The sequence below is a fragment of the Anticarsia gemmatalis genome, chromosome 24, assembly GCF_050436995.1.
Source record: "Anticarsia gemmatalis isolate Benzon Research Colony breed Stoneville strain chromosome 24, ilAntGemm2 primary, whole genome shotgun sequence".
NCBI lineage: Eukaryota > Metazoa > Arthropoda > Insecta > Lepidoptera > Erebidae > Anticarsia > Anticarsia gemmatalis.
Window position 1 is genome coordinate 6,146,624 of NC_134768.1, and position 26,600 is coordinate 6,173,223.

Consider the following 26,600-nt stretch of genomic DNA (forward strand, 5'->3'; position numbering starts at 1 on the left):
AACTACGCTTTACTAATTACCTTTTGCAATTACCTACATTCATTCATCAACTATTATTACTTGAGCGAGTAATCTTAATCAAAGTTTATTGACTATACAAAATCAGTAATTTGGTTGTTAGCATAAACAAAAAACCAGACTGGCAATAAGTCTGCGATTAATCTTCGTATATTAATGTAATTGTTTATATAAGTACTGTAATTCTTTATTATACACTTTTTTTTATATACTCGTACTTGTTTATATATTGACTGTTTTTTGAAACAGTCAATATATAAACAAGTACGAGTATATTAAAAAAAAAGTGTATTTTGATACAACTGAAAATGTAAAACTTTATATGATACTAGCGGACCCGACAGACGTTGTCCTGTCTAATAAATTAGAAATTAATAAAAAAACATTGCCCAGCGGACAAAATTGTGAATCTAAACCATTCTCAGATCCCCTCGAACACACACAAAAAATTTCATCAAAATCGGTCCAGTCGTTTAAGAGAAGTTCAGTGACATACACTCACAGAAGAATTATATATATAAAGATATAACGTACTTATTTGAATACAATTACTTAGCACTTGTTTCACATACATCCATATAATATTTTACTAAATATTGGGCACAATTTTAAATTGATAGACATTGAAGTATTCTTTGGTTAGTCACGTTATCAGGTACTTATTTGTCAAGTCATGTGTATAATTTGCTATCAAACTCACTTTGGATCCAAGCATTAGTAATTTGTGTCCGCTCTACTGTCATTTTTAGTCACTGAACAGCCATTTTTATTCGCTGGATATTATTTTGTACAGCTGGATTGCTAATTCACATTACAGTGGCTGGTTTGTCATCCGCACGTGGACAATGTAGACTTTTGTGTTCTAGTCGATATCTTTTTGCGTTTAATATGTAAAGGATTTTATTGCTAATTGCATTGTTCCGAGTGACTGCTGTTTCAATCTCCGTTGAAATCAACTTAATCAAAATTCAAATCATGCAACGATACACTGTTGCCTTCTTTTATTAAATATGGATTTATTTTATATACTCGTTTTGGTATGTTGTTGTCTAATTATATTTAATTTTTAAAAAGGAATTTTATGAAATATTAAGTTTTTTTCAGATACCTTTAAGTGTAAATGCTGGATATGATGGGCCAAGTTATCGGTCGAGTAAGTTAATTGATACCTACTAACATTATAAATTATAAGTCTGTCTGTCTGTCTCGCTTTCACGAAAAAAACGATGAAAGGTTGGACATATAACTATTGGACATACAATCGACGAATTGCGTTAGACACATGCCTCATCAAAAGAGGTAATGATTGCATTGCACTTCAGCATTGATTGATAACCTTTTCCTGTTTATTAGCAGTAGTTGTTCCATAGATACACTCAATGCCAAGTAGTACAAATAGTTGGGCCAAGGAAATAACAACGCACTCGAGTTGAACCATTAGTAAAGATATTTCCACATAGAATAACCAGTTGAACCATGGATAACTTTACTTCCCCGTGGTACAGTCAGTTGGACATCGCAGTTGTACCACGGGTCGGAAGCGAAAAAAAATAGGTTTGGACTCGAATTTCTATCATAATATATGTAACGTTTAATAGGTGTTATGGATGGAGACAAGCCGATATTACGAGGAGGCGGACCGGAGCCCGAAGAAGCTGATATTTCAGGTAAAAATATACACAATAAAGTTTCGTCTTATACCTACTTAAGTCGAAACTAAGTAAGTAAAAAAGAGGTATGTACCTATAGGACCTTTTATTTTAAGAATAATTTCTAGTTACATTTTGTATTCTACTTATCTACGTAATAATAAACAATTGATAGTTCAAATTGATAAAAGAAATAGGTAAACAATTGATAATAAATAGAAAATGATAGTTGTGGAAAGCAAGTAGATGATAATAATATACTAAAATAATTAAAATATTTTTGTACATAATGGTTATAAAAAACGATAATTTTTGAAGTGTATGAAAATCTAAAATATCAGTTTTGTAAAATGACTTGCCAAAAAGTCAACACTGTTTCCGCCCGGGATCGAACCGGGGGCCTTGTGCGTGTGAAGCACACGTGATAACCACTACACTACGGAAACTTGATGTTGAGCGGCGAAACTGTCATTTACTAGCTGCAATGTACCACGTGACCAATTTATATGATTGAAGTATGTGTTGCATTATGCAATAGTAAGTAATTCATTGTAAAACTGTAGGGAAATTTTCTTCCGACTACCACTATTGTCTATTGACAAAATATTGTAGGTATATGAAAAAGTGATTAGCGTCTCTAGCGAATTTCGTAGGACTTAACTGATAATTTATGTAAGTACCTAAGTATTTTTTATGGCAATCGGTTGCTAGTACATATATCTACTTGTTATTATACCGCCTACCACTGTACAAAATCGTGCTATCATAAAAATTTGTTTAAAAAAGTTACTGTATCTACATAAAGTTATAAGATTAAGTACATAGGTACTTAGATACTTACATACTTTTTTATCCGTGGGGTTTTTGCGATCTCTGCAAACTTCTTTGCTTCATTCATATCCCGGTTACTTCTTGTCATACGGGGCTGCCGATTAGAAGTAGGTACTACGCACTTAAAGAATTTTTAGAACGCATTATTGTCCCACTGTTGGGAACGATTCTGGTGCAATGACTGCCTCCGTGGCGCAGTGGTTCAGGTCACCACGCCAACACCACTGCATCGGGAGATTGTGGGTTCGATTCCCACATGGAGCAATTGTTTATGCGATGCACAAATAATTGCCTCGGGTCTGGTTGTGCTTTGTGTTCGTTGTTTGTATGTTTGTAAAAGTCCCCGCGACACAAGAGCAATTCTTAGTGCGGGAGTTGTCTTTAAAAAAATGTGGTCTTCTCCCGAGCGAGGGAAAAATATCACTAAATGTTTTTTTTTATATTAGGTCGTGCACTAACAGCTGAAGACAGTTCAGATATGAAAGTAATACCATTAAAAATAAACAACATCGAAGCGGGTGATGAAGATGAAGATTCCGAGGAAAGGGATCAGAAAACCGCGAGAGACTTGAGTGTGCTCGTCGGCTGGCTCATTGAGAACTACGGCTATGCTATTGTGAAGCCTTCGAGACGACAGCAAGGTAAGAATTATGAGCTGTATGTCAATAGAATAAGATTGAATATCGAACTGTGCTAATGTTAGATATACTTATATACGGTAGTCTGTCATCGTTTTTTTAACGGATTTTAATGAAATTTTAATTCATCCTGGAAAGAGTTGAACATTCGGGCTATATATTGACCAAAAAACATAGCCTACGGCTGAAATGTTGTAGGAAATATTAGACGCGAACCCACCTTCGCCGGTAGATGTACTTTAATAACCTGTCTCAGCGTGGTAGGACTTAAATCTGAACCTATTTCTAGATACGTCGCCTTCCTACAATTTCGTTCACACTTAAGTAACTGACAGACATATCAATATTGTGCTCGACAATCGTACAGATATTTATAATATCTGAATTTCAGATCCATCTTCCAAACCTACCGAAGCGGCTCCTTTTATGAAAGCACGCGAAAACTCTAAACGTAAGTTAATTAACAATAAGAAATATTTGTGACGTAATAACATTTGTCTCTTGCTTTATCAAATTGCATTATGTTTTCTTTACAGACAAACAGAAGAATAAAGGAAGCAAGAAAAAGGGAAAGTCCAGCAAACACAAAGGAGTGAAATCTGAACCTAAACAAAAAAAACGTATGTCTCATGAAAATGATAATGAAAGACAAGTCCAGGTGACGCGCGACGATGATAATTCTAAACAAATTGTTAGGGAATCCAAAAACACCAATAATGATAGTAAAGACAGTCCCAATTCGCCCGAAAATGATTCTAGCTCCGACAAAGAAACGAAAACAGTGGTTAAAATTGACATTACCAAAGAAAAATCAAGTGCTTCTCCCGAAAAAGAATCCCGTGAAGAGAAACCTATTTCGCCTAAAATTGATTTCAATGTAGCAAAAGAAATTGACAACTCGCCTGAAAGCGAATCTAGTGCTGAAGAAGAAAGTACGACGTCGCCAAAGCGGGACGATAGCCCAGAATTAGATTTCGATAAACCCAAAGTACCGTCTAATAGTGAAAAAGCAAAAGATCATTCACTCGAAAATGAATTTAGTAAAGAAAACGATCACTTCGCAATCCCTGAGTTAAATTTCGAAAAAGAAAAAGCTAGTTTACTAAAAAGCGTCCTGGATTCAAAGTCTGACACATTTAAATCACAGCGCGCTTCAATTTCTTTTAACGTCAATGATGTATTAAATTCTCTTCGTAGTGGTCTTTCCAAAATCGGTTCAAAAATAGTCTCTCAAAGCGCGACTACTGAGCCACCAACTACTTTTTTTAATGTTAAAAATATTTTGCGAATGTTGCGTGGTAATTTACCTTCAAAGTCTACTGCAAGGGATTTTTCTGAAACACAGCCAGCTTCTTTAAATTTCAATGTCAAAGATGTTCTAAGTCGGTTACGCGATAGCCTTCCGAATATTGGAGCCGATCTTCGTATGTCAGGCGGAGGCGCTGATCTTGAGGAGACAATCAATCCTAAACTGTCTGTGGAACTAACCTTTGATGTATAATAAATTTTAAAATGTATACAATTTGTTCGTTCGATGTTCTCGATAATTACCCAACCCGTTAAAATATTGTGAAAATGTATGGTGATGTAGTATCTTAGAATTCCTGTTTCTATATATAGCCCTGGCAGTTGTTTTAAGTCAAGGAGTCTGTTATAAGAATTGAAGACTTAAAGGATTCAGTGAATTCAATTGTCTTGAAAAAATTTATCTAATAGAATATTAGATAAATTTATTTTATTACTCACTATTAAATTCTTTATTTTCAATTGAATAAATAATTAATTATTATTACGTACTAATAGGAAATAGAATTCAGTTGAGGTATATTCTATGTAAGTCACATTTTTTTAGTAATCAGATATTTTGTGATATTATAATGTAACAGGTCTTAATCGCGATTGAAAATTAAAGGTGTGTACAAGTCGCAACAGTTTAAAATCTTTAGATGCTTTGTGCTTTGGAAAGAGGTAATATTGTCCCATAAATTATTATGTATAAAATTAAATCACATAATATAAACTATCTTATGTATTGCTATAGCTTTTGCCCGCGTCTGCTGCAGCTTTATATGTTTACTTTAAGCTTGTTTTTGCTTTGTAAATTATATATTACATAAGAAGAGAATTTATATTTTAAATCCTAGTAAATAAGTTCTTACTCCATTTAATGGAACTATGTGTTTCAGAATTTTCTTCATTCGCGTGGAAGCCGCGGGCAAAAGCTTATTAGGTATGTATTACTTACAGTTTTCTTTTCTTTATAACTGGTTTATAGAATAGGCATTTACGATAAAATATTATTTATTAAATATTCGTATGAAATGGTTGGGTTATTATCGAGATAGGACACATTTAAGGGACTAGCTAAGCATAGTTACAAAATTATTATAGATATGATTATCTTTACTATTAGATGTAGATTTTCATAAATATTTTCCTTTATTTATTTGCTCTGACGTCGGAATAGAGGTAATTTAAAAAAATATTATTCTCGTGCACGTATATTATATGCATAAGTAAGCGCATTTTACGTGTGCGGGCGTACGCGCGCAACACGAACATAAGGATTTCCACTAGAAATGTGTGAATCCCCGCCAATATAATTTTTCAATTCATTCACACGGTTATAATGTTCGGTGTCGGTTCTTATAACACTCATACAAACATACATATAAAATCACACTTTTTTGTTATAGGGGTAGGTAGTCGTTTATTGAAGTTTTAAGTGCAGTAGTTATTGAAATAAATAAAAAAAAAATATTGTTGGACAACTCATACACGGTCATTTGATTCCAAACTAAGCAGAGCTTGTACTATGGTAACCAAATAACTGATAAATAACTGATACGTAATATACTTCTAAATCATACTTATATAGACAAATTGACAACCAGGCTCAGAACAAATATTCGTGCTCCTCACACAAAGATTTGTCCCTATTGGGATTCGAACCCATCACACGCGGCGCTACGGTTGTTGCGGCGAGGTGACCGCTTAAACCACTGCGCCACACGTGCAGTTAAATACGTAAAAACGTGCAGAAATATTTCTTAACCACCGCACATAAATGGCAGCTTAACATTACAATGAATTACAGGTTCTTTAAGGATGCAACGCTTGGTATACCCAGAGCGGAGAGACAACAAGAACCAAGACAATAAAAATGAAGAAAACAAGAATCAAGAAATCAAAAATCAAGACAACAAAAGTGACCCTATTGACGACTCTAAGATTACTGGCAGTAAGTAAACATTTTTATAATTTATTGTCTACCAATAGAACATTTGGTTTTTAAAAGCTATGGGATAGCGCGCCCTATACCTCGATTCTCTACCACTATCGACTACCGACAACCGGCTAGCTATCGAAATTTTGACATTTAGAATGTACTGCCAAAATATTTCCTACGATACCCGTCAGAGGCGCTGATCAGATTTTCATACAAAATTTCTCGATGACAGTTCGGTTGTCGGTAGTCGATAGTACTAGAGAATTGAGCTACTAGTGATTTTTGTCACCGTGACTGTTGCGTCACTGTCACCGTGTACATGATCGTTAATGAAGGTGCGCGCATTCGGATACGTGACAATTGGGTGACTTTTGGTCCAAGGGTAAAGGTAAACTTTTTGGTACACAGTAACAGTCACGCAACAGTCACGGTGACAAAAATAACTAGTGCGCGCTATCCCTTTTTCTACAAAATTTACGTTGTAGTGGTCATGTTTTTTACTGACTACTTTTGATGACGTTTATTAGTAACATAGCTATAATAACTTCGCGTGAGACTAAGACTTGAAACATACAATAAGTTAAATTTAGTAATGGTGACATATCGCAGAAAGATCGAGTCACAATTGTATTTATTTTAGATCATTTTTAAATAAATATTAGTAAATAGGCATTTACGAAGTCTCATATTTGTTTAATCATACCTACAATGTCGGCAGTAGCTCAATTCTCTACTACTATCGACTACCGACAATCGACCTGTCATCGAGAAATTTTGTATGAAAATCTGATCAGCGCCTCTGACGGGAGTTGTAGAAAATATTTTGGCAGTACATTCTAAATGTCAAAATTTCGATACTCGACAGTACCGATTCAATACCGACTTTACAGAATCGCGCTACAGTTTACAAATTTTAATATGCATAACTTATAAAATAATATTTGTCTCTATCGCGCTTCAGTATCAATAAGCATCCCGATCTCTCCCTACTTTTTGAAGATAAGCGAAACACCGAATATGACAGTATTCCTCGGAAAATATACGCTGGTTCAAACAGCCAGTATTCCACATAACACAGGTACTCGCTACGGCTTTCCTGTTAGATACAATACCGCTGTTAGGCAAGATCAGAATTAATATTATACATTGTTTTCTTCAAAATTTTACATTAAATTAATCCTTTGTTTGCTAATAAATCTGTTAATAAATATTTATATTGTACTTTGGTTTTTATTTTTGAAATAAAGTTTGTCAGTGTTCTTTATCTCGTGATTTAGTGGTGCATATGTTACTGTAAAAGCCCGACCTGTGGTAAATCCTAAGATTTTCCGGTAAAACCTAAGATTTACCAACTCTCAATGGTAAAAGTCCGAACAAGCCAGAGTTTAAAAACTATGTTACGATATATAAAAAAATCCTCCTTCATAACTATGTTTATAACTATTTCACGGTATAATTATATACTGTGACATAGTTATAAAGAAGGAGTTTTGGGCAAAGCGACATGGGTAGGTTAGGTTAGAAGGCTAAGGTGGGAGCGAGCGAAGCGAAGCTCCCACCTTAGCCTTCGTGGTTATTTTTTTTTCAACCACCCAGAAGGAGGAGCCCCGCGAAGCGGGGCTCCGGCGACATCTCGACATCATCAAGTGAATATAGGTAAAAGTTCGAAATAAAAGAATTGTTCGGACTTTTACCATTGCGAGTTGGTAAATCTTAGGTTATACCGGTAAATCTTAGGATTTACCACCGTTCGGGCTTTTACAGTAACACATATACCGTATAGGTACGTATGCATGCGCCAGTATACAATTATTATCTAATACTTGGGTTGGTATGAGTCAACTGAAGTAAAAAATACATTAAAATTATGTTTTAAAATTATATTATAGAACAATTTACAAACCCCATAAAACTGAAAAAACACTAGTACCTAACTGTTATTTGCATTTGGTAACTCTAATATAGCAAAACTCAGACTTTCTAGTAGCCTAGTAATAGTTCATTGTAATTTTATAAAAGTATAAACAATATTAATAGCCGAATTATTTTTGTTTTGCTTTTACGGCAGATCGGCATGGCTGATTTTTATGAAATTTAGCATAAATAAAGTAAAAGACCTAAAAGTTGATGAAATTTAGTAGGTACACGCTCGAAGCTTTGCGAAGCTCATGTTCTGTAATATAAGCTACTAGCCGACCCGCGCAACTTCGCTTGCGTCACGTAAGACAGAATGGGTCATAATTTTCCCCGTTTTTGTAACATTTTTCGCTACTGCTCCGCTCCTAATGGCCGTAGCGTGATGATATATAGCCTATAGCCTTCCTCGATAAATGGGGACCAGTAGTTCCTGAGATTAGCGCGTTCAAACAAACAAACAAACAAACAAACAAACAAACAAACAAACTCTTCAGCTTTATAATATTAGTATAGATTAGTATAGATTACTGAAATATATACATACCCAATACATCAGTAGCAAATGTTAGCGAAATGTTTAGCAGCGAGGAATACGACGTTGGTCCGAGCATCAGACCGTGGGCCTACCTGGAGGGCGGAGTTGAAAGGGTTCATGAGAGATCTCATCAGGCACGTGTCTATGGCCAGTCTGGACCGGTATACAAGACCTGTAGTCAATGGTAAGACATTCGAATGCACTTTTTTTACGACATTTTAAATCTTCTTCTTATCGTATGGTTAGTGGTCAACCTAGTGTCAAAGTTGTTCAAGCCGCCCGAAGGCCTTTGACATGGCTTAACGACTGTTATCTTAGTAGACAACAGCCGGGACCGACTTTTTACGTGCCCTCCGAAGCACGGAGACGCCCAGTTCAAATACCACTATGCGGTCACCCATCTATAGAGTGACCGCGTCAAGGCTTGCTTAACCCACAGATCGTTTACCGACCGGTGAGCGCAACTGGCTATGGGCGCCTCAAAGATTTTAAATAATAGGTTTTCAATTCCACTCATTTTTTTATGTCACCTAAATTATTATTATTTGGACAGACCGATTTTTACGGTATTTTTTTGTCTGAATGGTGGTGTTTCCCATGTATTTTCCATTTAGACGAGATCTAATTAGTTATGATTTATTCGCGAAAATGAGTATTTTTATATACATTTTTGATAGTCATGTTTGTCCGCACCTTGGAAAACTAAAATTATTTATATTACCTTTCAGACGTAGAAAAGAAGAATAATGTGTTAATTACTGACATCGATAGTAAGTTCTTTTATTAGTTTTATATTAGCGAGAGGTCATAGTTGAATGGTCTAGCTTTTCGCCTCTTAAGTAAGGGTTCAATCAAACCCAAAACAACTCACCGATGACTTTTCCAAGTAATATGTGTATTAGAAATAATATCACTTCTTCCAGAGAAGTCAGAAGGAAGTAAACTAAATTTAATTTTCCCACAGTAGAAAAATAATGGTTATTTTAAAAATTATAGTCCTTTTATTTTTATTTAATTTAATAACATGTCTGATATTACAAATTTGATTTCAGTGGACACAGCTGGTAAGTATATCTTGATTTATTACAAATTATCACCTTTGATTTTTATATAGATAAGAAAAGCCCATTAGCACTTAACCGACTCAGGAATCGAACCCGAGACCTCGTGATCAGTAGTCGTTTACTCCCACATGGTCACGTCTTTATATCGTATTCGTATTATAAGAAAGTAGCTATACCACGGATCGTTTGATAGTTAACGATGTATGATAATGTTCTACATAACAGTCTTGTGCAATGTGTGGGTCAATTTGCTTTAACGGTGCCATTCTGTGGGAATTTCTATGTAATATCGGTCCTTGCGGTATAGTGTGGTATGTTCCGGTGATTTCGATTTTATTATTATACTAGCTGCCCGCCTGGCTTTGCCCTGTTTAAGCTTAACAGATTAAACACTAAAACCTTCAAGAATTACTGACTGTCTATTGGTTAAAATAACATGAAAAACGTTTCAGTAAATCAGATGTAGGTACAGTACTTGTGAAATTATTATCCTATATCCGACTTTGCTCTTATATTACTCGGCCAAAAATGATGACTAAGAGGTTAAGCCGTTTGACGTAAAAGTATAAATTTTACGTTATTTTATAAACTTCTATTTTAAATGTTTGGATAAGTGTAGAATCCGACTTCAGGTCTTTACAAAAACAAATAAAAAGTACTTAGGTTGTAACTTATTTCAGCGTTGCATAACTAACTTTAGTTACGTTTTCTTTCAGGTCACATTTTGATAGACTACGTAGATCTATCAGTACCAACTCGAAGTCGTAGAATTATAAGAGACAAAGGAAAACAATATAGAGGTACTTTTCATAAGATTTTAGTTATAGGAATAAAGCCTTCGGGTTTCGGGATACCTAACTATCTGATAATTTCCCCTAATAGACAGGTTATCTGTCATTAATTGTTCAACTGTATTTATTATTATAGGTATTCTGAGATACAAACTGACACACGAGCGTTCCTTTAGCGTATAGGACCATTAGTAGAGCGTAATTAATAAATAAATTTTACAGTATCTCCCAGTTTTTGAAGTACCAAAAGGGGGATTTTTTTTTTTTGATTTGGAAACATATCCTATTAGTTAACTCTATTACCAAAATAAGTTAGTATGTACTAAAATAAATATTTTTTTCAGCAAGCCTCAATAATGGTTTTTCAGATCAAATTCTAGTAGATTTGACACGGCACGCGCTCTAAATACCAGATATTTTGGATACAGAAGATACTCTTTATACGTATACATAATAATAAATGTCAAGTTATTGTACTTTTATGAGTTTTATTGTAAACACTAGACATCTGTACCTCGATTTTTCTACCACTATAGACTACCGACAACCGGCTAGTTATCGAAATTTTGACATTTAGAATGTACTGCCAAAAAAGTTTCTACGACACCCGCCAGAGGCGCTGATCAGATTTTCATACAAAATTTCTCGATGACAGGTCGGTTGTCGTTAGTCGATAGTAATAGAGAATTGAGCTACGGGTGAAGGGGCGCGACGTCGTCAAGCTTCGTTTATTAAGTAAAAATTTGTATTATAGATAGGTACAATCGTAAAATCACGCCTTGTTTCCATGGCACATGATATGCACTAAACCATGCACTCGATACTATTTTCAACTGTTTCAACCACACTTTTAAACTAGGTAGGTATATCGTTTTTGTAAAGTAAACAGCGTTTCCTTTTCGTTAACGTTAATAAATGGTAAGTTACAGGAGTAAAGACTCCTGTAACTTACCATTTATTAGCTCAAAAACGTTAACAAATTCACTTTCGCCAAATTTTCTGGCAGAAAAATCAATAGGTATGAGCAGTTTTCCCCGCACATTTTTAAATCAATGTAGAAAGATTTTCGCTCATTTTCCGGCCTTCGAACATAATTAGGTGAGGGAACCTTCTAAAAATACCTCTAAAATCTGTTTCACTTTTAATCAAAGCCCGTCGGAACTGTAAAAGCAATCTTGTTGGTATAACATGTAGGATTTCATTCCGTGTGTTTGTACAATTCTGAGGATGGCCGTTCAACGAATTATGTAAACAGTAGGAAATTGAGACGGTTCTTTTAGTTTTGTCTGTTTTAAAATGGTTTTGATTGTCTTTCGGCAGTGGTGTAAAAGATTTTATATTGCTTAAGGCTTATATAATACTACGGGCACTATTTTTTTTTAACTATGTTGCACTATGTTTTAAAGAATTGCTTTTTTGTTGGTTTTCTTAGATTTTTTGTATTTCTATGATGATTGTCCAAATTATTTTGCAATGAGGAGCAGGTGCATAAAACCATTTTATATCCATAAGCAGTGTTTCCACACTTAAGTTTCAAAGATTCTCTTATTTGTCTTGGTTATCTTTTCTTATCAAATTACCTACTTTACGGGCCCTTTACTTATAAAGATATTTTTGGACAGTTTAATTATACTATAACGTGTTATCAGGCCCTAATTTCCAACAGCTCTAAGTATTCTGACTTATCACCTCAACGACCTAACGAAGGCAATTAAATAAATCATTCCTATCGGTGAAGGCATCTTAGACACGGTTCACTAAAAGCCTTTATCTATGTTGCACAAAGTAACGCAGATTTATAAGTGAAACCTTTTTCGAAAAATCTCCAAGTAGGCGTGGTGCGTTTTGAGAGGTTTTATGTAACTTTGAAAGCATTTGTGTATTTTGGTTTGCTTAGAATTTCTTACGATTTGGTAACATTGTACTCATTAGCTAGGTAACTGAGACTTGCAGTGGATGGATTGTGTGTTGTAACTGAAACTATTTCGTAGAAAGATTTAAGTAGTAGTTTAAAGATTAGATTTTGTTTAACTAGCTGACTTTTTAATATGTTAAAAATATTATCAGTGGTATTGTTTTTACTAGTTGGTGTTTTTTTCTGTAAATTTGAAGTACATCTCTTTACTTTCACAAAAACAAAATCTTTAAGGAACTATACTTCCTTATCGTACGATGAAAGGTATTTATATTTTTGATGTACTGCAAAATCTTACTAAGCTTATTTTTCTTCTTCATTTGAATGCTAATAACTCGATAAAGCTGTTGAGATCTATTTTACTATATCTTTCTTAATATTATATAAACAAACATTTCTACAGTCAAAGAGACTTACTAATGATGTTGTTTCTCCATAAAGAGATTCTTCAATACCGAGCTCCATAAAGTGCAATCTTACCATTATTTTTATCTTAGAAGTTTTAACGAACGACGCTTCGAGCACTACGTCTTTTAAAAAAATACTATCAATATTACTACATACATAATATCTATTATACCTAAAGGTAGACAGGAATGTAAAATACACAACTTGACCACAACAATATTAATCCTATAAGAAAATAGAGCGTATCTATTGCCATGTAACGGGCACGAGTATTTGTTCTGAGCCTGGTTGTCAATTTTATCTATATCAAATAACTGATAAACATACTTGAATAGAAGTATATAAGTATGTTTATCAGTTATTTGGTTACCACAGTACAAGCTCTGCTTAGTTTGGAATCAAATGACCGTGTGTGAGTTGTCCAATAATATTTATATTTATTTATTTATAAATAAAAAAAATACTTTACCAGATTCGAACCCGAGACTTCATGATCACCAGATACACAAACGACCGGTAAAATACCAATAGTACTGTGACAATCCCAGGAATCGTACCCCAGACCTTATGATCAGCAGTAGGAACAAATAGCACTTTTATCACCGAAGTTTTAACACACGATGCCTCTAGCTACTTTAAAAAAAATACGCTTAAGGTAACTAATACACACAATTAAAAATTTCCTTATCAACTGATCATTAGCTTTACAAAAGGCATTATAACTTATAATAAAACTTTTATATTATTTTAATAAGCTCGCCTTTTAAGATTATTTCTTAATAAGTACGAATTATGTTAATTCCGAGTATCGGAGCGGGCCCAATTTGAGCGTTATTATATTTGAAACCGGCGTATACTTTATATTATAATGGGATCGTGAAAATTGGAACGGTAACAAGAGGAACGTTGCAATAAGTAGGTAACCTTTGAGAATCTTAATTAGAGGCTTTTATTATTAATGAGATTATGAGACACCGATACCTGGTATATGCGTTTGCAAATCCATTGAGATTCATTGTTTAATAATAATTGCAATTGGAGTCCAGTATTATGGAGTTCGACTGCCTCTGTGGCGCAGTGGTTTAGGTCGCCATGCCGCTACCATTGCGTCGGGAGGTCGTGGGTTCGATTCCCACATGGAACAATTATTTGTGCGAACCACAAATAATTGTCTCGGGTCTGGTTGTACTTTGTGTCCTTTGTTTGTATGTTTGTAAAAGTCCCCGCGATACAAGAGCGATTTAAAAGAAGAAAGAAATAACAGTAAAAATGTTACAAAAACGGGGAAAATTATGACGCATTCATCCCATTCTCTCTTATATGACGCAAGCGAAGTTGCGCGGGTCAGCTAGTATTAAATAAATTAGTTCAAATCGAGAGCGGATGAATTTGTATCATTGATTTACAGATTACTATAGTTTTAGCTTCATGTGTCATGAAATTTTCTCTAAATTGTCAGACTAAATATCGTTTTGTCGATAATTGGTTTTCGGATTTCAATAATGCAATAGAACATCGCACCTACCTGGAGCATTTAAAATCTCCTCACATGTGTTCTGAAGGACGGGTCAAGTCCTTAAACTAGTAACCCTTACTTAGTTGCCCTTAACACGATTCCTCACGTACCGGTGTCATTGACGAGGGTGTAGTTTAATGCAAGGTTCACAAGATGTAAGGAACAGCTACAATATATTGTGTGTTTATGATTTACTCGTAAATTGGTTTATGTAGCGACTATGTCGTACATATTAGCACGTACATAAATATTAGCACGTAGGTATACAGATAGGGCACAAGCACAGCACAGCAACATTCTCACGTATTTGTTAGTATATAAGCACTTGTTATACTCGCAATAAATCAGACTAAAACCATCTCGTGTCTCCTTGTATCCCTTGGCAAATCATCTGGCAAAGTTTACGAAGGATTATTAATTTGACATTTATCTATATAAGTATGTATTTAGAAGTATACAAGTATGTATATGATGCAGCGCAGACGACAGACTATACGTGACGCACATTTTAGTCCGTGAAAATAGAACCTATGCAATTATATGCAGTTACGCACACGCGTTGTGTAAAAAATGCGTCACGGATAGTCTGTCATCTGCGCTGCACCTATCAGTTATCTGGTTACCATAGTACAAGCTCTGCTTCGTTCGGAATCAAATGACCATGTTTGAATTGTCCAACAATATTTTAATTATTTAAAATGTACTGCAAAATTAGTTCCAACAACTCCCGCTAGAGGCGCTGATTTGGTTTTCATACAAAAATGTCTATAGGCCACAAGTCGTCGAAAGTCGATAGTAATATAAAATTGCCTGTCTGTTTTTTATTGCTTCTACCTGGAACATTTAAAATGGTCCTTCAAACACGAATTCTCGTACTGGTGTCTTGACGAGGGTGTAGTATGTTTAGTGCAAGGTTCGCGTGATGTAAGAGACAGACAAACATACTGCAACGTGTGTTTATATGAGTTTCTCGTAAATAAGGTTATATGGGGTTTGGTTGATTTATAGTGTTTTCGTTTTCAAAAAACATTAACATTTAAGTCTATAGAACAAACTCAGGCCTTAAAGAATGTAAAGTTTTTCAACATTTGCGCAATCAGTAATGGTTTTCTTTTAAGGTAAGTATAATAGTATAGTATAGTAAGTTGAGATATTCTATAGAAAACATACTTATCGGATAGAAAGTTCATCAACAGCCGAACCTTTTTTCCAATTATGTTGTGGTTGACTTCCAGTCTCACCGAACGCAGCTAAATATCTACTACTATTTTATACCATCCATACTAATATTATAAATGCGAAAGTAACTCTTTCTATGTGTCTGCCTATTTGTCTGTTACTCAATCACGCCTAAACTATTGAACCAATTTGCATGAAATTTGGTATGGAGATATTTTGATACCCGAGAAAGGACATAGGCATCTTCTTACCCCGGGGAAAATTACACATTTCCATGGGAAAATCCAAGTAAAAATTTATTCTCTCGTAGGCACACTATATCTCAAATGTCAACTGTAGCAATATCTGAAATGCAAGACCATCACACTTTGAGTGCATCAGACTGACCGTCCCTTTCATCATGGCCACTCAATTAACGCATTTGCATCGTCTCGTGCTTCCATTCACTTCCGAGTCGTGATAGTGTGAAATTGTGAGCTGACAGTCTAGAGTACTTTCGTGCGGTAAAGTAATACTAGCTTTTGCCCGCAACTTCGTTTGTCTAAAAATATTTTCGTCGGTAAAACGTATTCTGTATGGCAATCTAGGTTTTAAAGAATGTGAACCAAATTTCATCAAAATCGGCTCTTCGTCATCGTTTTGGTGTGATCGTGTAACAAACATTCAGCCAACCAAACAACATTGATTCCGTGGTGCATTCGGTAGTTTATGCGAAGCAGAGGTCTCAGGATCGAATCGGGTCGGGCCAAAAAGTGTTTTGTGAGTTTTTACGAGGAAAAATGAGGTTAATAGACCTCCATGCCTCGGAGAGCAGGCAAAGCCGATGCACCTGATCTCTCATTGGTCGTGTCGGTTTAGCCGTCCTACCGGCCTATGAGAGTAAGAAAATATCTGTGTATTGTGCACACACTTGGTAACTATAAACGAAGTTATACACAGTTGGCTGGTTTCAATTAAACAGAATATCGGCCAGGTAGATACATTAGTCAAATAGATAGTTCGCTTCCACAGACTTGTATTCAAGTTATCAAAGCATAAATAATGATGAGCACGATTTTAGCACATAACTAAAATACAGAAATATTACTATCGGAAAACAATCATCTAGTTCCATCTTATTTGTCTCTGTCTCAACCATCGGTCACGTGCAAACTGGCAACAAATAAACATTCTACAGGCTACTTTTTAATAAATTTATGTATGTTTTTGGTAGTTTATGTAGCATAGTTTATGATGTCATTGCCATACAATATCATACTGTATATGAGTGAAAAAGACAAAGCTCTCTAGAATTATATAATCAGACACTTACACGACGTTTATTAGTAATACCACCAGAGTATGCACCGAATACCTTTGTGGAAATCCGAGTGTCTTTTCTTTAAAGACATCTCCCGACTTTTACAAACATACAAACAACGGACACAAAGTACAACCTGAGGGGCTATCACATATCTCAGTTGACAACTATTTGAAAGCCACTACAGTGTACATTGTTTTCTTCCTTAGATTATAGTGATTTACTTGTAACGTCAGAGAAGCAATGTATTGCATGGTGGCTATCAATTTGACGTACACTGGTTGTCAACTAAGATACATGGTAAGTCCTCAGACCCGAAACAACTATTTGTGGATCGCACGAATAATATAATTAACGCGAATTTAAAGATCATATAAACATTTTTAACAAATAAATTGGAACTAATATCAACGAATAAAGTTCCAGTATATGTTCAACACAGCATTGAGATATCAAATAGAGTTAGTACTCGTAACGAGCGAGTGAACGTTAAGAGCCGAGATAAGTTCCTTGAGTGCAACTGATGCTGGGAGTTTCAACTTAGAACTATTACGAATTTGTACTGTATTGAAACTTACATACCAGTACTAATACTTACTTAGATACTTCTGCTAGTGGCTTGTGAAAACTAGCAGTCGATGTTCAAGTGCGATCATTTAATTGAATTGTTTAATGAATGTGGGTAAGTTTGGTTTTGTTAAGACATTGTTGGTTCGTTTTCTGTAGATATAAACTTGTACCTACCTTATGAAGCAGAGTATTTCAAAATTATCTTTAAAGTAGCTGACCCGCGCAACTTCGCTTGCGTCACATAAAAGAGAATGGGTCATATTTTTCCCGTTTTTGTAACATTTTTTACTGGTAATCTGCTCCTATTGGTAGTAGCGTGCTGATATATAGCCTATAGCCTTCCTCGTTAAATGGGCAATCTAATACAGAAATATTTTTTCAAATCGGACCAGTAGTTCCTGAAATTAGCGCGTTGAAATAAACAAACAAACTCTTCAGCTTTATAATATTAGTATAGATAGTATGAATATTTTTACTGTAAGCTTACATCATCTGATTGTGCTTCAACTGTGGTTGACTAGCTGAAAACTCTGTCATCTATTAATAAGTAGACTATTAGGTGCTGTAAGGTGTTGTTGTTTCACGCGCGAAAGAGCGCGTGTGTAAAGACACCTATTCTCATCACGTTTAAAATCTGTTTAGAAAATTTGAATTAGGCTGAATATGTCTTTTATAGTCTTCTTTATTCAGAGTTCCCGTTGTCCAGAGTATTATAAAGAAAGAATAAATAAAAATAAAATCGAATTTTATCATGATTAGATTGTTTACAAAATATAAAAGCAATATCTAAACAATTCTAGGGTTAAATAAAACGAGAACGCAAAACAAAACCCGTTACACCCAACAACTGTTATCACAAAACATTCGGCGAGTTGAATCATGAAACATTTCATAAAATACACATAAAGCACTCAAACTCACTCATACATTCCCACTTATTTCTGTTTCCGATAAACATAGGTACAGCAACAAAATCAACAACGGAGAAACGACAGATAAAAAATGTACGACTAGGGATGCTTTTAGGGAAAGAAAAAAATACATTTTAAGGCCTAGTTGCACACCTTCTGGATAAGTGTCGGGTAAACTATCTGATAGATAAATTAATAGCAAATGTGTAGCAACGAATGTTTATGCATAAATTTTTCCTGACAAGCTACTTGCCAAAAGAAGTGGTGAAGGTGGTCTTTATTCTTTTAGTCGGACTGTCAAATGGCAGAAAAATATATAGTGGATCTTGTTTTTTTTACTCCTTTAAAAGAAAATGGAATAAAATAAGATGTATAAAAACATTAAATCGTTCGACTTCTCAACACAATACAACGTCGCAACTTATTATTTTACATGTATAGGTAATTCTTTTTTTTCAAACGCATCAGTCGTACTAAAAAAATAAAAATTCAACAGCATCCCTATCGTGAACTGAACCATGACATTTGAAATATCTCATTGATTTCTCAATGACAATGAATAATAGAATCGTGTTTTATAAATAGGTAAGTTAACACTCGAATTGGTTTGTCGAATTTCAATGAAATATGGTTACAAATTGAGATGGTATCTGCTCAGTGATATTTAAAAGAGTTGATAATTTTGAGAGAAATATTACCTTCTATTATTATGTTTTTTAAAGAGTGTATACTGCAGGAATACCAGTTTTTAATTTCGATATGCTCCTTCAATCGTACTTTGCTGTGTTTTATTGTCATAGATCTACTAGACGGCGACAGTAATTTTAATTAATGGTACAAGTAAAATCAGCACTATTTTCATTCAGAAAAAACATACAAATCACTCTACTTGGCACATATTTAAAGCCAACCAAACTTGTTATGTTTAGGTAACACTCTTTACTTATCTTAACTTAAAATCTTAACTCCTTAACAGTAATGCATTTCTGTTTTATAGACCAAAGTTAATTTCCTTATATTCTGTACCCATCAATCTTGTAATACAGGCAAAAACGCAGGCAGCAAGCGAACACATTAATAATTCTGTTCTAATGCAAAGGAGCAAAGATAAAATTAAACCCAGTATGTGTATAATCCAAAGGAAATTAGTTTTAAATTATTAATGTATATTCGCACTAGAAGTTTGATGTATGGAAAGCAGCATTACTGAAGAGTTTCATAAATCTCGCGAATAAATTGAGATGGTAATAAGTAAAGGGTGAAACACACAGAGAGCGGGAGCGTGTAGGGCCGTTTTAAAAGCGTGAGCTATGCGTTTGTTGATTCACCCACATAAGGTAAGTGCGGGAGTATTATGCTAGTTGCAGCGGTTGTCAAAAATACAAGCAGGTTGACAGTTTGATACAGGTATCGTTGCAGTTTTGCACCTTAGTCCCGCGACAAGTTTTGAGAGTAGTTTTGTAATAAGGTAGTTAAGATATGTGTTAAATGGTTCGCCATTCAAAATAACTACATAATTTACTCCGTTTACAGTTTCTTCACGTGCCAATTCATTCCTGTCATGACTCGGAACCATGAATAACTTTGTAGTCATGACAGAAGTGAATTGGTTTGACCGTGGTGTGAGTAACCGGGCATCCGTTTTATCTATACTAATATTATAATCTACTAGCTGACCCGCGCAACTTCGCTTGCGTCACATAAGAGAGAATGGGTCATAATTTTCCCCGTTTTTGTAACATTTTTTACTGGTACTCTCTATTGGTCGTAGCTTGATGATATAACATATAACCTATAGCCTTCCTCGATAAACGGGCTATCTAACATTGAAATATTTTTTCAAATCGGACCCTTAATTTTTAGCTTTATAATAGTATAGATTATTTATGCGATCCACAAATAATTGTTTTGTGTCTGGTTTTATAATATTAGTAGGATCTGTCTACCAAATTTCATCAAAGTTTTTCAATAGTTCTTGTGTGAAGGTAGTTTGGAAGAAAAAATCATGAGGAATGACATGTCCGACAGTTGTCTAACACAGCTCGTTAAAGAATGTTGCATTGAAGATAATAAAAACTTTGTATGATACGTTTGTGGGGATTTCTCTAAAACTACTGAATTATTTCACGATTTTTTTTACTAATACAAAGCTTAATTATTCCTTAACAACAAAATATGCTTTTTTCACGAAAAATATTCTCAAAATTATTTATATCTCTTAATATAACGAAGTCGCGCTAAGGCATATCCGCCATTAAAACAGTTGCCATGACAACGGATTTTTGTTATTTCAATGTCATTATAATGTTGATTATTCGCGACTTCTTGACTTCACTTGAATTTTCCCGGGAAATGCGTCATTTTCACGGGGTAAAAAGTAGCCTATGTCCTTTCTCGGGTATCAAAATATCTCCATAGCAAATTTCAAGAAAATTGGTTCAGTAGTTTAGGCGTGATTGAGTAGCAGACAGACAGACAGACAGACAGACAGAGTTACTTTCGAATTTATAATATTAGTATGGATACTATATTATAAAGCTGAAGAGTTTGTTTGTTTGTTTGTTTGAACGCGCTAATCTCAGGAACTATTGGTCCGATTTGAAAAATTCTTTCAGTGTTAGATAGCCCATTTATCGAGGAAGGCTATATAACATCACGCTACGGTCATGAAGAGCGGAGTAGCAACGAAAAATGTTACAAATACGGGGAAAATTTTGACCCATTCTCTTAGGTGACGCAAGCGAAGTTGCGCAGGTCAGCTAGTTTGGAATAATATCCGCGGCTGCATGCCCGCTCCGCTACCGCTCGGTGTGTGTGCTGCCCTTAAGTAAGACGTGCTTGTATAAGTACGTGATTTAAGGCTCGTGTGTTACAAATATATGAGAATTTAATGCGGTATCTTGTTCAAGATATGATTACTAGAATAAGTTACTTTTTGTAAAATAATACGCTGTGATTATATTTTGAAGCAAGTTATAATTTTAAACTTAAGAACAATCTTATACAGAAATTGGTGCTATGAATTTTTCTGACTACAATGCCAAAATATCTTTAGGGCTCTCTCCCTAAAGCCTTTAGCGAGCCTCAGCCTCAACCTATTCATGGGTCACTGAAATCTATGTGCTATGATTTTTTCCGACTACAATGCCAAAATATCTTTAGGGCTCTCTCCCTAAAGCCTTTAGCGAGCCTCAGCCTCAACCTATTCATGGGTCACTGAAATCAAATTTGACTTTCTATCGTTAACTCTGCAAAAGTATAGTAAATCTTTTTGTAAATAAATACGCAAATAACTGGTATTATTATAGTTTTACCAGCAATGGTAATTCAAAGAAGATTAATGATATCTCGAAGTTCGTACTAATTATTTCATGTCCTATAAAATAGTTAGGAACTTCGGCCAGCAACAAAGGACTTCCTGGCAGAAAAACTCCGTCGAAGCTAGAAGTTTTGTTTTTTCTATCCTCGTAGCGGATCATAACAGGAAGAAAAACTCGGTGTATACCTAATTCTATGGTGTGTTGGAAAACTTTCAGGTTATGAAGTAATACGAAGCCTGTATGTAATACTTTTTCTTACGTACTTTGGAATATAGAGGAATGTATGGTTTTAAGCGATGCATGATGTTTTTTAAACATCTAATACTACGATTTTCTACAGTCGATAATATGGTTGCAAGCAGACGGACGCTAGTCATCAAAATGAATTGTTCTTGCAGTGTACGCTACGGGCCGCATATTTTTATGGTAAGAGATGGAAATTTGTTTATCAAGTTGAATCTATAGAACCCGAGAAGTCTTTAGTTGGAGACCCACTGAAGCCTTAAAACGTTGCCGCCAAAAGATTCTTGAGCCTCTTTTAGCAGTCTGCAATTGGACGGGACAGTTCACCTCGTCCTTTGAATAAACAATCTGTGAGTTAAGCAACCTTTGGCGCGGTCATTTCATAGATGGGTAACCGCATAGTGGTATTTGAGCTAGGCGTCTCCGTGCTTCGGAGGGCACGTAAAAAGTCGGTCCGGGCTGTTGTCTTCTAAGATAACAGTCGTTAAGCCATGTCAAAGGCCTCTCGGGCGGCTTGAACAACTTTGACTCTAAGTTGACAACTAACCACAAACAAACAAACAAACCTCATCCTTTCATATCGCATCGCGTTCATTGCTCATATAACAAGCAAGAGAATAATATAAGTGTAGCGTTAAAGTGAACTGCCAAAGATCACTTTTGGCGCACTATGCAAGTCATTTCTCAAGGGTTTTGCTGCCGTCCAATTATAAATTCATAAGATTGCAACAAGTTTGCAACTACCGGCTTGTCGTGGTCGAAGTAGATTCTCTAGAGAGTCATACTGTAGTTGGATAGAAACATATCTGTGGGAATTTAGGAGATTGAAACATTACCTACTAAGGGACAAAGGGCAATCAAGAAACAATTTGTTTAAGGCTTTGTTTTTGTTTCTGAGAACCAGTGCGCTAGCAAGTACAACGGATTTAGGAACTATGCAATCCTCCAGGAACTGTTTAGTGAAATCTCAGGCAAACAAAGTTATGTGACGATAGTTTCCTCTCCAGTAATAGGCACCACCGGCATCTTTTAGTTCTTGATCGGTGAAAATTCTATTCAGTGGTTTAGTCGTGAAAGTGTAAAGGACATATAGAGTTTGAATTTTAATAATATTACAATGGATATTATTTGTGTGCTACCTGGGTCATTAACCTGGATCAGTAGCATGAATGGAAGCTTATACCACTTGACTGCTACTTTTAAACAAAACCATGTAAATTGATCTACTACTTGATATTATTATCCATTATGCAGCTGCGAGTATCGATATCTAATTAATCAACTAACACACTGCGGAGATTGGCTGTAGCTACTTGCAACTAATTCTGATTGATTGTGCTTGTAACTATAATTGATTAGTGGTTTTAGCTGGACACAACTGGTTCGCGAGTTTACGACGCGTGCGACGTGTAAGATGTAATTATGTCATTATGTATAATGCTTCGAATAAGGTCATGTTGGCCATTTATAAGTGTTGCGTCACATGCATTGCCATACGAGTATGCTTTATATATCGCTCACTTGCGACGATATTGTTACATTTCAAAAACCTTAATTTTACAATATACTATTCTTAAACTTTTGATCGCCGCTAGTGCTACACTGCGATAGTTGCGTCACTTTATCTCCTTACGCCGCCATTTTTGGAGTAAAAAATATCGCGTTTTTGTAGAATAAAGAGCACAATAAGGCTGTTTCGAGTAACTGAAACAAAAAATTTTGAATTTTTCAAATTATCACATTGTCGTCGCAAGTGAGCGATATGTAGATTACTTAATTTTAAAGCTGCTTGGTGCATCGTTGCATTGTTCAAGGCACCAGCGCCTATACAAATGACCCGGTGCACGGTCTGGTCTAATAGTTTTAGAATAAAAGGTCTAGAATTGTAGAGTTTTAGCTATGACTAGCTGACACGCGCAACTTCGCTTGCGTCACATAAGAGAATCATAATTTTCCCCGTTTTTGTAACATTTTCCACTGGTACTCTGCTCCCATTGGTCGTAGCGTGATGGTATATAGCCTATAGCCTTCCTCGATAAATGGGCTATCTAACAGTGAAAGAATTGTTTAAATCGGACCAGTAGTTCCCGAGATTAGCGCGTTCAAACAAAGAAACAAACAAACAAACAAACAAACTCTTCAGCTTTATAATATTAGTATAGATTTCAGACAAAAATGCTGTAAAAGAAATCAATTTCATAGTTATTTTTAAAAGATAGAAACGTAATTGAAATATAATGCTGACTTTGAATAGTTTTTAAACACACATTTAAACATTTTTTGTTCAATAACAACACGAATGTCGGCAAGCCACTTTACCTGCACCAAGTATATCGCCTATAATAATTTCTTCACCGAGTATTAAACAGTAAATATCAAAGTTTGACTCTGAGGTTAAAGTCTTAAGAGCTTCCTGCTTCGGCGTAAACTTTGCTTTATAAGCTTGTGAACTTTGTGCATTGTCTAAATAAGGACAACACTCAACTACCCACCACTATTCATTATGAATTTGCTGATAAGTTTTTAAGACCGCAGTATTGTAGTTTGAATAGTGTTATGCTAAAGCCAGGGATACACTAGGGGCCACTCTGCGACACTTGCCGCCACGAATATGAAACGTGTTGCTACAAAATGTGCCACGGCGTCTGGGGATGTAATGCGACATTGCGCGACTTAATAGGTATTACGGGCTTTGCTTGTAATTACGGGTATAAGTCGAGCGATGATGTCACTATATGTTCAGTGAAATCACCCGATATTGCTTGACTTATAATTTGTGGGTTGGTTTTGTGGTCGACGTTACTCGATCAGCGTTTTCATAATATGGCGCGAATGTAGCTTCACAATCGATGGTAAAGTATTTATTCAGCTTTAATTACCTTAAAAATTTACAAAGTAAAGTACGCCAAAATTAATTTAAAATGAAACTGCCCTTTATAAAATTGAAGACACAAATAAAAAATCTCAAAGTTCTCAAAATTATTGTGTACAACATTTTATCAACAATATTTTCTTCACAATAAGCTTCGCATCATGTTATAAGCCCTTAGGCTCTTTTAGAAACAGATACAAAATTGCCAATTACATCTATTAGCTGAAATATGGAGTGCTTGTTTCGGCATATTGCCCATTATTTTCCTTTCATAATACAACGCCGTTAGCTATCTGAATATTGATTTATTTTGTCACTTGTTAATCTATACTTAATATTATCAAGCTGAAGAGTTTGCTTGTTTGTTTGTTTGTTTGTTTGAACGCGCTAATCTCAGGAACTACGGGTCCGATTTGAAAAATTCTTTCCGTGTTAGAGAGTCCATTTATCGAGGAAGGTTATAGGCTATATATCATCACGCTACTACCAATTTGAACAGAGTACCAGCGAAAAATGTTACAAAAACGGGGAAAATTTTGACCCATTCTCTCTTATGTGACGCAAGCGAAGTAGCGCGGGTCAGCTAGTGTTATATGAAAATTATACTAAATACACTTACATTTTTAATTACTTCACGCTTGTTGTACCGAGGAGTGAAAGTAGAAGTATATTATGATTTTTAGACAAGTTTGACCGCTTCATTTTTGGGCTTAATCCTAATACGGTTTAATCAACTTGCCTCAGGACATGCCTCATGATGTGGTTCTGTACTTTTCATGGATTGAACTTCACTGCACGTAGAATGCACTACTACCTTCGTGAGAAACTGTGCGTCTTGAAGTTTGGGTATTTATGAAAAAATAAAAAAATCATAACACATGATTTACATATCATAAGCGTCCCCTTAAATAATCCTAGAGAAGCATTTACTCAAGCTCCAACATTGCTACGAATTCGTTACGCAAGAAATCGTTTCGTAGCACATCAATGTGATGCTACGCGTGTGGCTGTCATGGCGTATAATGTTTGCTACGCGGCTGTGCTACGCCTCCACGTAGATCTTTGATGTGGTTTTAGGTGCCTGTGTAGCATTAGCATTAGTGGCTGTTTATAGATCTCGTTGCAGATTAGGTGTTATCGTTGAACCTGCTAGAATCTATAGAAGTGGATCTGTTGGGAACATTTGGTTCAGTGTAGCTTTCCTATTTCAACTTGACTATGACGTTAGTGGCGCTACGGCTTAGACAGTCGCTCCGTAGACGAGAATCAAATATTTTTGTGACTTAGGGTCCGTTTTTTTGTATGTATGTATCTAGAAGATCCTACGCGAGAGGAATTTCATAATTTTTTTTTTAAGGAACTGCCTTACCTCTTCAATATTTTCATTTAAAAGTACAAAAAACGGGATCCAATTCGTGTGTAAAGGAAGCAAAGAGCCATTGAATGGCACCACGGTATTGAATCATTTGTTTGAAAGTGTTCAAACGATTATATGCGTTATTTACAAATATCGATCTCCCATCGAATCGCTAATCTTTATATATATAATTCTTCTGTAAGTGTGTATGTCACTGAACTTCTCTTAAACGACTGAACCGATTTGGATGAAATTTTTTGTGTGTGTTCAAGGGGATCTGAGAATAGTTTAGATTCACAATTTTGTCCGCTGGACAATGTTTTTTTGACGTGTAGTC

The 26,600-nt window shown here is 35.3% G+C and overlaps 1 protein-coding gene and 1 non-coding gene across 5 annotated transcripts; one reads left to right on the forward strand and one right to left on the reverse strand.

Annotated features, from left to right (window-relative positions):
• Positions 1–583: 583 nt before the first annotated feature.
• On the forward strand, positions 584–11,148 carry LOC142983747 (uncharacterized). Of its 4 annotated transcripts, none has more exons than XM_076130768.1 (12): positions 584–1,055; positions 1,123–1,171; positions 1,617–1,685; positions 2,945–3,139; positions 3,528–3,587; positions 3,673–3,756; positions 6,234–6,377; positions 8,867–9,001; positions 9,546–9,587; positions 9,870–9,881; positions 10,598–10,681; positions 11,017–11,148. In XM_076130768.1, the coding sequence occupies exons 1-12, from the start codon at positions 1,029–1,031 to the stop codon at positions 11,076–11,078; spliced, it is 963 nt and encodes a 320-aa protein (XP_075986883.1). In that variant the 5' UTR covers positions 584–1,028; the 3' UTR covers positions 11,079–11,148. The 4 variants fall into 4 exon arrangements, with proteins under 4 accessions (XP_075986883.1, XP_075986882.1, XP_075986881.1 ...); XM_076130767.1 differs by having other exon boundaries at positions 587–1,055; positions 8,864–9,001; XM_076130769.1 differs by lacking the exons at positions 8,867–9,001; positions 9,546–9,587; positions 9,870–9,881; positions 10,598–10,681; positions 11,017–11,148 and adding an exon at positions 7,327–7,517 and having other exon boundaries at positions 606–1,055.
• Positions 2,041–2,113, reverse strand: TRNAV-CAC (transfer RNA valine (anticodon CAC)). The gene has a single exon. It is a non-coding gene; the product is annotated as a tRNA-Val (tRNA).
• Positions 11,149–26,600: the final 15,452 nt, after the last annotated feature.